Consider the following 15310-nt stretch of genomic DNA (forward strand, 5'->3'; position numbering starts at 1 on the left):
ATAAATAATATGTGATTCAAAACTTCTTTTTTTTAATAGTTAACAAAAATGAACGAAGGTAAAACTAAATAAGGAAAATCAATAAAATAAAAATGAGAGTGCATTAAAAATATCTTACGAAAATGTCCCTTGTTTTCATTTTTGTCAATTAATATCACACCAGCTTTCGGTTTATTTTAAATTAATTTAAATGTAATTTATTTTGGTATTGCTGTACATCTGTACAGAAGGTAGATCAATCCGTCGTTTGGGAATTGTAGTTTACTTACTAATACTAGGCAACTTTTTTTTGTTGCACTTGACAAATACTGTACTAAACATAATATCACAAATCTAAAAATAATAATAATAATTTTAATACTATAACATTTTCAAAGGGAAAAAATAAACCCGCTCTAAAATGAACAAAGGTAAAACAAAATTGGAAAAAAAAGTCAATAAAATAAAAATGAGAGCAATACTAATACTAGGCAACTTTTTTTTGCGTTTGACAAATACTGTACTAAACACAACATCACATAAATAAAAACAAAAAAAACTAATACTAAAACTAGCTAACATTTTCAAAGGGAAAAAATAAACCCACTCTAAAATGAATTTAAATTAACTGAATTTTAAATAAAAGTCAAAACAAAATAAAAACTCTGACTATAACTATAATGACAAATCCCTAATTCTTATAACCTTGGTGTCCCGCATCCATATAAAACGGTAAAATGTATAAGTACTGTACTTATAGTCGTGTCTTTCTACAAACATGTGCCGTTAAGAGGCCTCTTAGGCTCTTAGGTGTTCTCATTAAGTTATTATTATTATTTTTTTTACTCTTCTCCTGGTATTCAATAAACAATTAAAAAGTAAGTCAAGGTACAACTGTATACTGTTACTATACCGAGCTGAAAACAGATACAAAAAAAAAGAAGAAGCCAAAATGCAACAGAATAATAATGAGGAAGTTGTGACACGTGTTTTTTTTTTTTTTTTTTAAATGCCATCAGACTAAAGGGATGAAAGCAGGAGACATCAGCCTGAGAGGCTCGTCTGACTGATGAGCTCAGTATATTTCCTGTCAGACAATCACTTTGCCTCACCACCGCGAGCATAACAGCCACCAGGGGGGGAAAAAAGAAAGAAAGAAAGAAAGAATGACAAAAGGACAACCAAATAGGTAAATCACGGTAAGAAAACATGAACAAGAAACCAAAGCTGGGTGAAGGTCACAAAGTTGGACTCACTTGCTCTCATAAATGAAATGCATCAGATAACCTGATCACATCTTGACTAAACCCGCACTCCCATTTTTACAGTACATTCAGACAGTGAAGGGAGCGCCTCTAAATGTCAGTCTGACAAACAACGGCCATCTGGGGGCGGGGGTGGGGGGGTGCTACTCGGCAAGATCCAGGAGGCTCTTTTTGTATTGGACAATATGTTCATCAGGGAACATTTCAAATAACCCAATTTTCCTTGAATTACACAGCACAGCATTTCCTGCTATTGTTATAATGGGGCTATTTGACAGACGGCTTGGAGTGGTTTGAATACCGACTCAGCACATCTCGGGGTCTCTAAGAATAGCTTAACAAATATATTGTTGTTGAACCCAGACGACTGCTGATTGTTCGCTTTTAACAGTGACTCGGCGAAAATATGACGAGCTCCACATTTGGTGCGTTTGCGCCCATTGTCCCAGATCGCTCTTCCTGGAGCGGCAGCAGCTCAACTGTAAGACCTTGCGCTTCGGAAGCGGAGGGTCAAGGTTCAAATGAAAAATGGCACCTAGTTGTTGGACAGATAAGAGTCTGCTTCCTGACTACTGTTGAGGTGCCCTTGTGCAAGACCTCTGCCCCCCCCCCCCACACTCTCCAACAATAGGTCAAAAGGTGCAGCACCGTTTGTGTGTCCCATCTCGCCATGTGTAAGGAGGATTTCCCCTCGAGGGATTATAATCAGTATAATAAATTCAATTACCAGAATTTACACTACATTGTTTTCTCAATTCAGCGTCTGACCTCCACTGCTTCCAACTCCTGGGGGGTCCGTTCCTGTATTTCTACACGTTTGTGTGTGTGTGTGACAGAGAGGAAAAGCGTTTCCCAGACGGGGCCGGATGAGCCGAGCGCTTCAAGCCTTTGCTCATTGTTCCCACCTTAAAACAAATAGGATCTTTATTTTGGTTAATGAGAAAATGTTTTATAAGCGTCTGCAGCAGCCCCCCCCAATAAAAACTGTTATGATAATAAGATTAAAAGTAATAAACAGGAAAATCCACCCATTTTTATCCATCTCAGGGGGGCGGCCATTTTGTCACTTACTGTCGACCGAAAATGACATCACAGTTGCTCAGGTAAAGACCAATCACGGATCACCTGCTTTCTTAAGATGTGCTGCGATTGGTCGTTTCCAGTCAACAGCATGTGGCAAAATAGCCGCACCCTGAGATAGATAAAAACGGGTGGATTTTGCTTAATCCATATTCCACAAAGGCAATATTAATCAGAATGCCGTGTTTAGAGTACAACATATTGTAAAGAATTTTTGTGTGTTGACTTCCCCTGAAATATTGAATTAGTCAGCAAATTTCCATAAAACATCGTTTGTTCACCCAAATGTTGCGTCTCAACCTTTTTTGAGCAAAGGCGCCTAAAAAAAGTCACAAAAATGTTTTGTACAAATTAAGTACACACGTATGTACCTTCTGCCATCTAGTGGAAAACCACTGAATTGTTCTGCTTGTCACTACACGTCGCTGGTATAGTTTAATGAATGACGGATTATTTGTAGTAAATTAAACATTTTTAGAACTCTCACGGCACGGTTATTGATAAAAAAGTAAACATTTTTGAGTCAATTTAAGACCCAAGGAGCCGTTTTGAACCCTTAATTTTCCTGCGAGTGACCCCCCCTCAGCATCAGTCAGTCGGAGCCAGTTTAAGGCCCTCACTCGCTCACACCTAACACACATACAAATACCGGTAAGTTCACCTGAGCCCAATTCATGATATAAAGCACGTAGGCCATTGTGTCTCCTTTCATCAAGTTGTTGTTTCATGCGGTAAATAAGCTCATGTGTTTGCACAGCTCCGTGTAAGATGATAAGACACAATCAGTTCACAAGCTCCACTGCGCTCTCTTCTGTCCCTCTTGTGATGATGACTATCGTACATTCAATTATGGAGCATAAAGACAATATTGACAACTTCTCTGCGCCGTGCACAAATAAAAGAGCTTAATGTTTGAAGAACTATTACCCCTTTGAGTCCGCAGCCAATTTATGCGCATGTACTGATAACGGCACTGACCTTATCACAGTCCTACCAGACTGTGACAGACCAACGTGAATGGTACTTTTTTTGTCAAGAAATCCACACAAAGTGACAGATCGGTGGCACTGTGTGAGTAAAGTACCTGTAATTGGAGTCGTGATATGGACAGACTTTGTGACACTGGAACAAATGACCCGACCTTTCATAAGATGTATGAGAACTGAAATGGCGACAGTAGTGACATCACTCGCTCTCACACTCTCTCTCACCCTCACCCACTCTCTCTCCCACTATCATCCCCCCCCTCTCTCCCTCCCACTATCACCCCCCCCTCTCTCCCACTATCACCCCCCCTCTCTCTCTCCCACTATCACCCCCCCTCTCTCTCTCCCACTATCATCCCCGCTCTCTCTCTCCCACTATCACCCCCCCTCTCTCTCCCACTATCACCTCTCTCTCTCTCCCACTATCAACCCCCCCCTCTCTCTCTCTCCCACTATCACCCCCCCTCTCTCTCTCCCACTATCACCTCTCTCTCTCTCTCTCCCACTATCACCCCCCCTCTCTCTCCCACTATCACCCCACCCCCCTCTCTCTCTCCCACTATCACCTCTCTCTCTCTCTCTCCCACTATCACCCCCCCTCTCTCTCCCACTATCACCCCACCCCCCTCTCTCTCTCCCACTATCACCTCTCTCTCTCTCTCTCCCACTATCACCCCCCCTCTCTCTCCCACTATCACCCCACCCCCCTCTCTCTCTCCCACTATCACCCCTCCCCCTCTCTCTCTCTCCCACTATCACCCCCCTCTCTCTCTCTCTCTCTCTCTTCCACTATCACCCCCCCTTCTCTCCCTCTCTCTCTCCCACTATCACCCCACCTCTCTCCCTCTCTCTCTCCCACTATCACCCCCCCCCCCTCTCTCTCTCTAGATAGATAGTACATTATGGTATAATGTGTTAGAAAGTTCAACAATTAGTAAAGTAGATCATTACATTTGCTATGTAAGTAGAGGTTCTTATAGGTAACTGCCAAATTATCAGGGCCAGAATCCAATTACAGGTTGGACACATGGCGGATGTGGACTAAATCCATAAACGCAAGCGAGAAACTGAAACTGAGAGTGTCCAATCTTCTTTCAATATTCTTGATACTCACAAACGATGACACAATTTGACTAAGCCTCCCGTGAGAGCGAGCCATTGGCTACACTTTCACGGGTTCAATGGTGCTACACCGGGGCTGCACTGATGTTTGTTTGTAATGAGCTGCCTTCCCACGCAGCTGCTTTAAACCGATTTGCTCGACTGGGCTCTATCTTAAAATCAAATTCAATCCAGCACACGAGCTGTCTCATGTTTCATGTAGTACATCGCATACGTTTGCGTGAATCTCTGACTAATGTGCTTGCCCGTCATCCTTACTAGGCAACGTGTTGTCATCACAGAGGATTGTGTGTTTTAGCAACACACATGCACCCATACACGGAATGACTATCAAGCTTTGGAGGAGGGAGATGTCCCATATGGACTATAAAAAATATTTAGTACATGATAGGTTGCGTTTGTCGTTAGTTATCACCTACTGTATGTCATGTCATGATTGTATCGTAGGTTAGGCTCAGGGCCGGGCAATCCTTTGAAGATTTCAAATGCACAGATAGGTCATGTCTGTCGTAGGTGAGGTAGGAGGAGTTAAAATTTGCACGTCAAATAATTTATTTCAATATTAAAAATTATTAATTCTCTTTGGTATTGTTTACAATAAATTCAATTGCGTTTTATCAGCCGCTTGTTTCAATGAAATACAGTGAATGAAAATAAATGTGTAAAATTGTTTGTTTTACTAATATTTGCATTAGGGATGGGCAAGTACCGATACCAGGTATTTGTTATCCGGCGAGTCTCGGCCTTATTTCAAGGTATCGGCACTTAAGCGACGCCAGCTGATTCTGGTATCGGCTGCCCTCTTGCGGCTGTTTTACGATCATGAACTAGAAATTAGAAGAATAGAAAATTATCATTAAGTTTTTGCAGTTTTTAGGAAAAATGTTATAGAAGTATACATAGGTGTTTTTCAATATCTGTCATTGTTTTGTGCGTGGGGGATTTTTATTTTTATATAATTGTTTTTTTTCTAATTCTCATTGTTGTTGTTTTAATTATATGTATCAAAAGTACTAGTGGTGTTGGTGCTTGGTATCGATCTTGATGACTACTCAATAACTTGTACTGGCATTGGTCTTAAAAAAAGTGGTATAGAAAGTTCCTAATTTTCATTATACTGTATTACTTACAGTAAATCAATTAACCAATGATTTAATGAGATGAATAAAAAAAAATTATGAATACATTTTTGATTGACCAATTTTAAGGGGAAAGAATACAGTAAATAAATGCAACAAATATTCATACCCTTTACCATGAGAAATATTTTTCGCACCCGTGGTCTATTTATTTCTGTGACGTTCTATGAAATGACCCAGGACCGATTTCTCTGCAAAAACAAAATGTAAGCCACAGAGCCCAATGGGCAAGAACATTAGCTTAGCTAGGTTGTATGCTGACTTGCACATAATTGCACTCGAATCCCACCGGTCTTTATGCATTTTTGAGTCAGCTGCCTTGCACAATTTGAGGCCATAAAAGATGCAAAAGTGAGAAGAGAAGAAACTCATTGCATTACTTTAAAAAAAATTGAGTAGCAGGAGAGGAATTTAAATTATTTTTTAAAAAAGTATCCAACCCTGTAATATTGCCAGGTTTTCGTCGTGTAAAAACTATTTTTCGAACTTTTAGACGAGCGGAGCAAATTAAAACAATAAATTGGACAAACAAACTTCAATCCGCTTGGGAAGAACTGCAAACAAAGTTAATTAACAGCGCTGCAGTGAAAAGCACACAATGTGAAAGCGATTGAGCTCAACTCGGGTGTGAGAAAGATCTCTGGCCTGTGATCCCTACCGGATAGCCTTGTGTTTTCTTCTGGCACCACTTCAGTAGAGCGTTCCTCTTCGATCCCCCATACTCCCGCGCGAGTGCGGCCAAGGGGTCCGCACTTTCCACACCGTCACGAGGGAAACACAAACCACAAGTACACAGTGAGAGAGAGACATTTGGTGCGATAAGAGATTTGAGTCATATGTAAAGTGCAAATATTTTCCTCGGATTGCATACGGTTAATTCTCCCCCGATATGAATGGGCTCCATAAAAAACAACAACGAATAAACAATACGAAACAATGATTCCAAGCATACACCCACAGTACGTGAACTGCTTCACAATGACACGAATATAGTTCCCGAGGTCATCTCGGCGGTGTTTGTGTTGTCACTGAAGCCATGGGAAGACCACGACGCCCGGTCATTGCTCTCAAAATGGTAAACATGTCACGGCGCTCCACTGTTAAATTCATTAGTTCTCTCTTTGAGGCGTCGCAAATTTTGCAGGAGGTGCGCGCGTGCACATTCATCACCAATGAATAATATTAGTTGCGTAATCACCCGAGTACCATACCAAAAACAGTCATAACACGACGCCGTTTGGGAGGTGCAACAACAACACTTCACTGACAATTATTGTCCAAGTCAAAGCACTGGAGGGAGTTTTAATATTCCCGTAAATGAATCGATGGGGAATATGGGATAGAACACTGGTCGGACGGGTTTATCAATGTCAACAGTATGAGTGCGGAACTGAGGGTGTGTCTAGACTGAAGGATGTCAACGTTGCCAACCAGCCTCACTGTGGCCACATAGGGGTTTTCAAAACTCTGCACAATGTCTATATGCATACACTAAGCCAGGGGTCTGCAATCTGCAGCACTGGAGCCACATGTGGCTCTTTAGTCTCTCTCCTTTGGCTCCCTGTGGATCTCTAAAGAAAAAGGAGTAGAAATTATATATATATATATATATATTTTTTTTTTATATTATATATATATATATATGTATTTTCATTTTTATAGATTTTTTTTTGATAAAATATTCTTTGAATGAATTAATGATTTAGATTAATAAATGCGAAATAAAAAATTCAAAAATGTCAGAGTCTAAATTTGTAAGTTGTCAGGAAAAAGAGACGAAAGGCAGATGAAATTATCATATATATTTTTTTTAAATACGTAAAAATAACAAAAAATTGACCATGAAATGTCCAAAAACAAAAGACGAAAGTCAGAAAATTACCATAAAATGCCTTTGGAATTGCAACAACAAAAAAAAGTCAGAAAATTAATGATTAAAAAAAGGCAGAAAAGAAAAACATTCAAAATGTAACTATAAAATATCCAAAAACAAAAGAAATATCCCCAAACCAAGACTACTATAAAATGTCAACAAATTTGCCACAAATCAGACAATTTATATATATAAAAAAGTCAGAAAATAATGTAAAAAAAAAAAAAAAATGTCACAGAGCAGACAGTGAAAAATTGTCTGAACATTTTCAAAATGTCTTTCCGACATGTAAAAACTATCTGTGAACATCGTACAAACCCTGATGAAATCCTGAAATTCGCCACGTTCGCAAGCACTAGCCACTCAGTGGCGGTAAAGAAACATTAAATTCACTTTGAAAATACATATAAAATAATGGCTGAGGAAACAACAGGGACAAACACCCAGAAATTAATGAGTTGCACTAGAGGCCCAACAACTTTAGTATGCTTCCATCTGATTGCACCCCCAGTGTTGAACAACTTGCGCAGAACCCCGACTCCGACCCCATGAAACACCTTGAGGATTACCTCGATCCGAGATGGCGAAGTCCAACTTCTCATTAAGTGAGGACACTATAAACTAAAATCTTCTTGTATGTGCAGTGACCGGTTGTCCACATAAATATTAGACAATAACCACCTGAACATGCCGTTGGCCTGGTTGTAGCTAAAAGACGACGTGCGGCTCCTCAGGGAAGCGGGGCTTTTGAATATAGACTCCAGGGACGGGCTCTTCCTTATCAAGATGTTGGGTTTCGTGTCATCTCCACAACCTGAAAATTGACATGGGGAATCCGAGTACGTAGAGATCACACATGATCAAGTGCAGTGTTTTTGTAAAGAGACAGATATGCTTATCAGACAAGAAGAAAAACTCAAACTGAAAATTGCGTGTCTCAAGCAATGCTAAAGGAAGTAGCAACAATCCCTTTAACTTTGCACACTTTACACCAAAATACATCTGACCTTTTTGGTCTGTATTCTAGATAGTATGCCTAATGGCAAAGCACCTGGCCCGGATGGTTATCCGGTTATATTTTTTAAGCACTTTTGGTTAACGCTTGCTCCATTATTCTTAAGAGTAGTAACAGAAATTAAAACTAATGGTTACATACGCCCAGACATGAATACAGCAGCAATTAAACTTTTATTAAAGCCAGAAGAATACATCTGACCTTTTTATTCTGTACATGGTCTGTCATGTGTTGCCAGGAAACTGGCCTCCACCTATGATTTGTGTTCAATTTGCGGTACATACCGTGAGGATGGACAAAGTCTCCGTGACTGATTCTTTTTTCCAACAACTTCGACAAGGGCTTTAAGTACGACTGCCTCTGCAAGAAATAAAATAGACCGTATATCAAATGATGATTGAAGACGCAACAAAAATAAAGGCTCACATGCTGTAGTCAAGCGAACTAAAGGTCAGAACCGCAGATGGGACAAACATACATAAATAGTATTACGTCACATTTTCCCCTGGCCATGCTTGGCTGCACGCCACTGCCAAAGCTAGACGGCAGCTGATTTAGGGACTGTTTGGAACTAAATTGTGCTAACCTGGATTGGCGAGACTGCAGCGGCAGGCGCTGTGCGCGTAGGGATTCCACTCAGCGGGCTTCGAGGTGAGCTGTGGATTTGAACTGTGAGGCCTGGTCCGTCTGAGAGACATAAGCAGCAACATACACTGATATAAATGATTGATTTATTATGAACTCATTCACTGCCATTGACGGCTATAGACGTCAAAAATTCATTTGAACTATTTCTATTAGTTTAACAGTTTTTTCCCCCACTTTTTTAACAGTATGAAAACCTAGGAAAAAAATTAATGTACATTTAGAACAGATATAAAATTTGTGATTAATCGTGAGTTAACTATTAAAGTCATGCGATAAATTACAATTAAAAATTGTAATCGCCTGCCGTCCCTAATTTTTAACAATCTTTTCAACAACAAAAAAATATTTAAAAAAATGTCTAGGTTTTCATACTCTTGTTAACAAAAGTGGAAAAATATTTAAATGAATAGAAATAGTTAAAATTATTTTTTTACGTTTATAGGCGTCAATGGCAGTGAATGAGTTAAAGGGGAAGTCAGCCTAACAACACAACCAATAACAACCAATCATGGCGCATATTCCATAAATGCATTTTCCTTTTTTCCATAGTCCACAAATAGCTCAGGTTAAAGGTTACCAGGCTGAATTTGTTTCACATAGCTTTTAACAAAATGTTATTTAAAATTATGTAACATTTTCGATAGCAAACCAATTAGAAGTAGATTTTCATCGACTCCTCGTTGATTCCCATTATAACGTGCATTTTTCAATATACTAAATCCTGACGTTAAAATGGTTTTCTCATGAAAACTGTATAAATCTATTAATAACCCTTTGAAATACAAGGAAATTTGCTTTTTTTTGATGCTACAGTACCAACTCTCCGTTCACCACAAAGGATATGCTAATGTTGTTGTATTGTGTGTCTGCGTGTGTTGCTTCGCTCACTCTGTCCACCAGTATCAGATGACTTAATAAGGGACTTGACAGTAGCTCCCGGCTCCGTGTTGGCATCGCCATTGGCGTCCGAAGGTGGGCTCGGGATCACACCGCACCACTTGCGGCTGCTCTCACAAGGCGGCCGTTTTAAATCATCACCTTGAGACCTGACAGATACAATAAACAAAAATGTACAGTGAGTAGCTCGTGCTGTTAAAATGGCTGCTCCAGCTATATTAGGAAGTCACAAACTGGTTGAAAGGTGCAAAACAATCAAAGCCAAATTTCTGTGGTGATAACATTGGACTCGAAACAAAAACACAAAAGCACACATCTACTGGCATAATATAATTTATTTGTGAATTGTTACGAATGACAAAACGTTGTTTTTTTTTATACTAACATGTATGCAGTGGTTGTGGTCTTCTTCATTAGTAAAGACAAAGTCAGCAAATGATATATATATATATGAACAAACAACAAAAATTGCAGGCATCACAGTATGGCTTGTATACAAAAGATAATAAATCTGGAAAACTAACTGGATTCCAAATATATCCTGTAACCATGTAGCCCTCAGAAGTATTAAACAGTCCATGGGTCGGCATTTGGCTCATATAAGACCATCCTTTGACAGGTGACATCTCTTTTAATTCATAGTCCTAATTCACACAGAGTAACAAACCCTTTTAGTAACATGTAGCACAGTCAAACAGGTCTTGCAGATATGGACCACAAATAAACCAAAATCACCATATTTTGATGCTTAAAGACAGTAGAAGTATATTTGAGGTTTGCTTGTTTTGTAGTTTTTGTAACTTACAGATGTATTGTAATTTTTTGGCAACAAGCAGTCCTGAATGAGCACATACTGGATATAAGTAGGACAGTATACGACGCAAATGTCGCCGGTTCACGATACGGTGTTACATACCGCCATCTCTTGGCAAAATATGGCATTGCACCCGTTTAGACACTGCACAGATGAAACGAATTGGGCCTCATTCACCAACCGCCCTAAAATTAATCAACACATTTGTCACACACTTCAACAAGCGTTCCCCAAAATATCGACATTGTCAAGGGCATTGAGCAAAAGTATTTTTAACTGTAATATAAAAACAGTAGGATTTAAACCCCTACTTGAATCGTTTAAAAACATTTCTTAAAACAAATTAAAGATCATTCTTAGGTTGGTGAATCAGGCCCATTGGTTTTCTTTCATCCATCCATTTACTATACCGCTTGCCCGCAACCTAAATTACACCCCAAAAAAGACAGGAAAATAAAGAATAATGTTGTTGTTTTTTTTTTAAATCTAATATGTGCAACCCTCAGTCCAACAGCTCATTTGTCGTGGCATTAATACAATATGCAATGATGCATGTTTTTGTTTTGTTTTTTAAGGGAAAATGGTTGAGAACCACAAACAGTGTGTGATGACAGGTGCTTATATACTTGCAGTAAATTAAAGGAAACACTTTTTTTTATGTAACAAATACAACAACTCGGCTTTAAGACGCACACTTAACTTTGTAGTCGAAGAAAGTATTAACACAAATACTGTTACAAATACCACAAAAAAGGACAAACCCAGTACATTCAATAAAAAAAATACAATAACATCAAAACATGTATGCAGGTACATTTAAACATGTGGAAAATGTAAACTGCAATATTTATGCTGCAAAACAGAGCGAACAGTTTGCACTGATGCTTGCTGATTACAATGTTTCCTTTTAAAGTTGTATTTCGTCCCTCCCGACCGCCAGGTGGCGGTGCTTCAAGCACTGAATGTTTCCTTCGCGCATGCACAATACACATTCAGTGCTTGGAACACCGCCATCTGGCGGTAGGGAGGGACTCATAGAACCGCAGTTACAGTCGTAACTTTCGTTTTAAGTGCATCATTATCGCCTGCCTGATCTCCACAAGGTGCTGAAATGAACATCACTAGTGTCCTTCGACTGCCGTCTTGGTATCAAATGTTGCTCCAGGGACAATTCTGAAAAGAGAAAGATATGCATTAACATGTTTAGACCTGTTGGCCTGTAAAATTAGTATATTTACAGTAAAAGCAGAAGAGTTCTAATATCCACTTTTAAATCAGAACGTAACCAAAAGTCTACCCCATGCATAAATGATTAGGCCATTAATGAAGTCTGAAATATCTAATGAAGGTGCTATACAACTGCAATTCATTTGAGACAGATAATGCATTGCCTGAAATTTGCATCCGGCCATGCTGCGCGCACCAGCGGCTAAACTGATGGGGAAACTATGGCTTATTCCAACAAAGAACAGCAGGTGGCGCAAGAGACATTCGTTTAAATAGAATGAGAATAAGCATTGCCCAAAAAAACAGCTAGTCCTGCGGGTGCCTGCAGCCAGTGTAGGGAAAGACGGGAGTCAACAAGCTGAAGGTGAGAAACACCGAGACGAAGATAGGGAGTTGAGATGAGAGCAAAATCATCAGCAGCAGTGCAAAAGCCGTGAGAAGCAGGCGAACGGGGCAGGGAACTCACCTGGACTCGAGTCTTGTCAAAAGACATCTTTGTGAGGCATCAAAAGGTGCTGCTGGAGGTGGGGAGCGGGACGCAGTGCAACAGCTAATCTTGGGGATCGCCGGCTGATTTAGCCGAGGTCTACAACTAGTGATGTGGTATATTTATAAGGACCTCACCAAACGTCATGTTATTTTCAAAGACAACTGTGAGGTGACACTGAACATTCATTCATGCAGACATGGATGAAGGAGTGGCTTAATGGTTCACACAACACAGGGCACACGGATCAACATGGCACCGCAGCAGCAAGCCAGAAAACTATAGAAAGAGGTACAATGATAAGGTGAGCGTTAAAGCCCCGGTTTCAAACTAATGAGTACTGCACCTCTAATTATAGCAGCCACCAGAATAAAGACACGACCAATACATCTTCAAGGGATTCATTCCAGTGCTGTCACTATCAAATATTTTTTGAATCTATTCATATCCATCGATTTTTCAATCTATTAATCGACTAATCAGATTAATTTTTGTTTTGCATTAAACACCCTCCCCGCCCCCCATTGCTGTTTATTAACCAGCGATTGGTGTTTATTTCGTACTCATAAAGTGATAAAACAAACACAACCGGGGATTGATGTACTATGTTGGTCATTATTTTCCAAAGTAGAAACAGATGTTTGCAAATGTCTTATTTGGATTAAGTCATTCACTGCCATTGACGGCTATTGATGTTCAAAATTCATTTGAACTATTTCTATTAGTTTAATTTTTTTCCCACTTTTGTTAACAAGAGTATGAAAAGCTAGATTTTTTTTTTTATTATACATTTAGAACAAATGTAAAATGAGTGATTAATCGGGAGTTAACTATTGAAGTCATGCAGTTAATTACCATCAAAAATTTTAATCGCCTGACAGGATTAATAAAAAAAATCTATTATTACAAATTAGGGGCGTCAGGCGATTAAAATTTTTAATCGTAATTAATCGCATGACTTCACTAGTTAACTCACGATTAATCACACATTTCAGTTCTAAATGTACAATAAAAAAAAATCTAGGTTTTCATACTCTTAACAAGAGTAAAAAAAAAAAAGTTAAACTAATAGAAATAGTTCAAATGAATTTTTGACGTCTATAGCCGTCAATGGCAGTGAATGAGTTAAAAACAGAAGATAAGATATTCTGAAATCAGAGGATTTGGACAATTTTAAATAAAAATTAAAAATGGCTCCAAAAAGTGACTCGATTATTAAGAGTTGTTGATCAATTACTTTTGACAGCTCTAATTCATTCCAAGTTAAATGTTTGCAGCATTGTCTGGTGCTGCATCAGTGCATACATGCGCCACCGCAGCTGCATTTTCATCAACTGTAGTAAAAAAAAAAAGAAAAGATTCCATGCATAGTGGCTGAGAATAGTGAGGTTGGAGTGTTTTTGACTGGCAGTGGTTAGTGTAAAAAAAGAAGGCAGCTTAAAAGAAGAGAGTCAGATACTGTAAATCCTAGGAAGCAAACGGACCTTTTTGAAACGCACATTATTTAGCCAAAGAATTGAGCTAAATAATGTTTACATTAAAACCAGTTTGAAGTGGGACGCTCGTGCTAAGGCAGGAGATAGGATGTTTGCGAACATTTGATTTCAATTAGCAATTAGAACTGGGAATGCATTCGCATTTGTACTTTAATTTAGGCATTCAAATGGGAATCTGGCACTGCTCTGAACAGCATCCCGATGCTTAAGCAATGTAGAGAGGGTCCAAATAAGGACTGTGAGACGTGACGTCCGTACCTGACACCTTGCAGGGCTTCCAGGTCTAAAGAAAGCTTAGCATTGTGATCCTGCTCCTCCTGCAGCTGCCGCCTGAGGGTGCACAGCTCCTGTTGAGCCTCCACTTTGATGTCATTGGCAACCACCACCGCTGTCTGGAGGTCGGCCTGGAACCGACGCCATTCGTCTTTTTCTTCCTATAAAAAGATTTTTTTTTTTAAAAAAAAGACACGTCTGTTAGGTTCATATTCATATTCTCCAATACAAAAAAACTGTGCTTTTATAAAGGAGATGTGTTATGATCGCAGTTAAAATATCAATCCCCAAACTCCCTTACCTTCATCTGCCTGCTAAAAACTTTCAGTTGACGATCGGCTTCAAATTTCTGCTCCTCTAACTTTTTAACAAGATCTGCAAACACAAATTAAAGGTCTTTGACTTCTCATTGCGCACGACTTAACATCATGCGGGTTAATTGGTGGCGCAGGGGTGATTAGTAAATGAAAGTACGAGAGCACAAAGAAAATAAAAATCATTGTTTCTACAACTACTGGTAAAAGTAAGAAGCATACAATAATGTCGTCATTTGCATTCTGTCCACCCTGCACCATGAGGAAGTGCAGGTAAACAGTGAAGAAATACAATAAACCACAAATACATCTTACATTTGAAGGGAGATGGAATCTAAAAGGCTAAAATAAGAAAAGCGAGTCAAACATACTCTCCAAGTCGAGGACCGTCTGATTCGTGTGGAGGTTGACGGCCCGCTGCTGCTCCACTTGGTCCTCCAGTTCAAAGATGGTCTCCTTCATGTCCTTGACTTGTTTCTCAGCCAACATGCCCGCCTCCTCTAAGGCACCCACCCGCTTGGTGAGCTCCTCCTCCCTCATCTCCGCTCTCTCAAGGACCTGCTGGCCTGTGGCCTCCACCTGTGTGTGCATTTCGGAGTTAAAGCATGGATAGAAAACTAAACAAAACGACAATGGAAAAAGTCAGTTTCTTTGGGCCAGCAAGTATATGAAAGCAAAATGCGACACAATGTCAA

General features: G+C 39.5%; 1 protein-coding gene across 2 annotated transcripts in view; it reads right to left on the bottom strand.

Annotated features, from left to right (window-relative positions):
* The window catches only part of specc1 (sperm antigen with calponin homology and coiled-coil domains 1), a 49847-nt gene that overhangs the window by 6961 nt on the left and 27576 nt on the right, over positions 1-15310 (bottom strand). For both annotated transcript variants that reach the window (XM_086057820.1, XM_086057821.1), the window contains 8 exons: positions 14987-15194; positions 14603-14676; positions 14287-14462; positions 9996-10153; positions 9046-9146; positions 8744-8819; positions 8126-8258; positions 6230-6323 (listed from right to left, as the gene is read on the bottom strand). In XM_086057820.1, the coding sequence (XP_085913946.1) occupies positions 6230-6323; positions 8126-8258; positions 8744-8819; positions 9046-9146; positions 9996-10153; positions 14287-14462; positions 14603-14676; positions 14987-15194 (1020 nt within the window). The remainder of the gene's footprint in view (positions 1-6229; positions 6324-8125; positions 8259-8743; positions 8820-9045; positions 9147-9995; positions 10154-14286; positions 14463-14602; positions 14677-14986; positions 15195-15310) is intronic.

This window comes from Leptonotus elevatus, chromosome 16, assembly GCF_054856555.1.
Source record: "Leptonotus elevatus isolate MCC_2025b chromosome 16, RoL_Lele_1.0, whole genome shotgun sequence".
Lineage (NCBI taxonomy): Eukaryota > Metazoa > Chordata > Actinopteri > Syngnathiformes > Syngnathidae > Leptonotus > Leptonotus elevatus.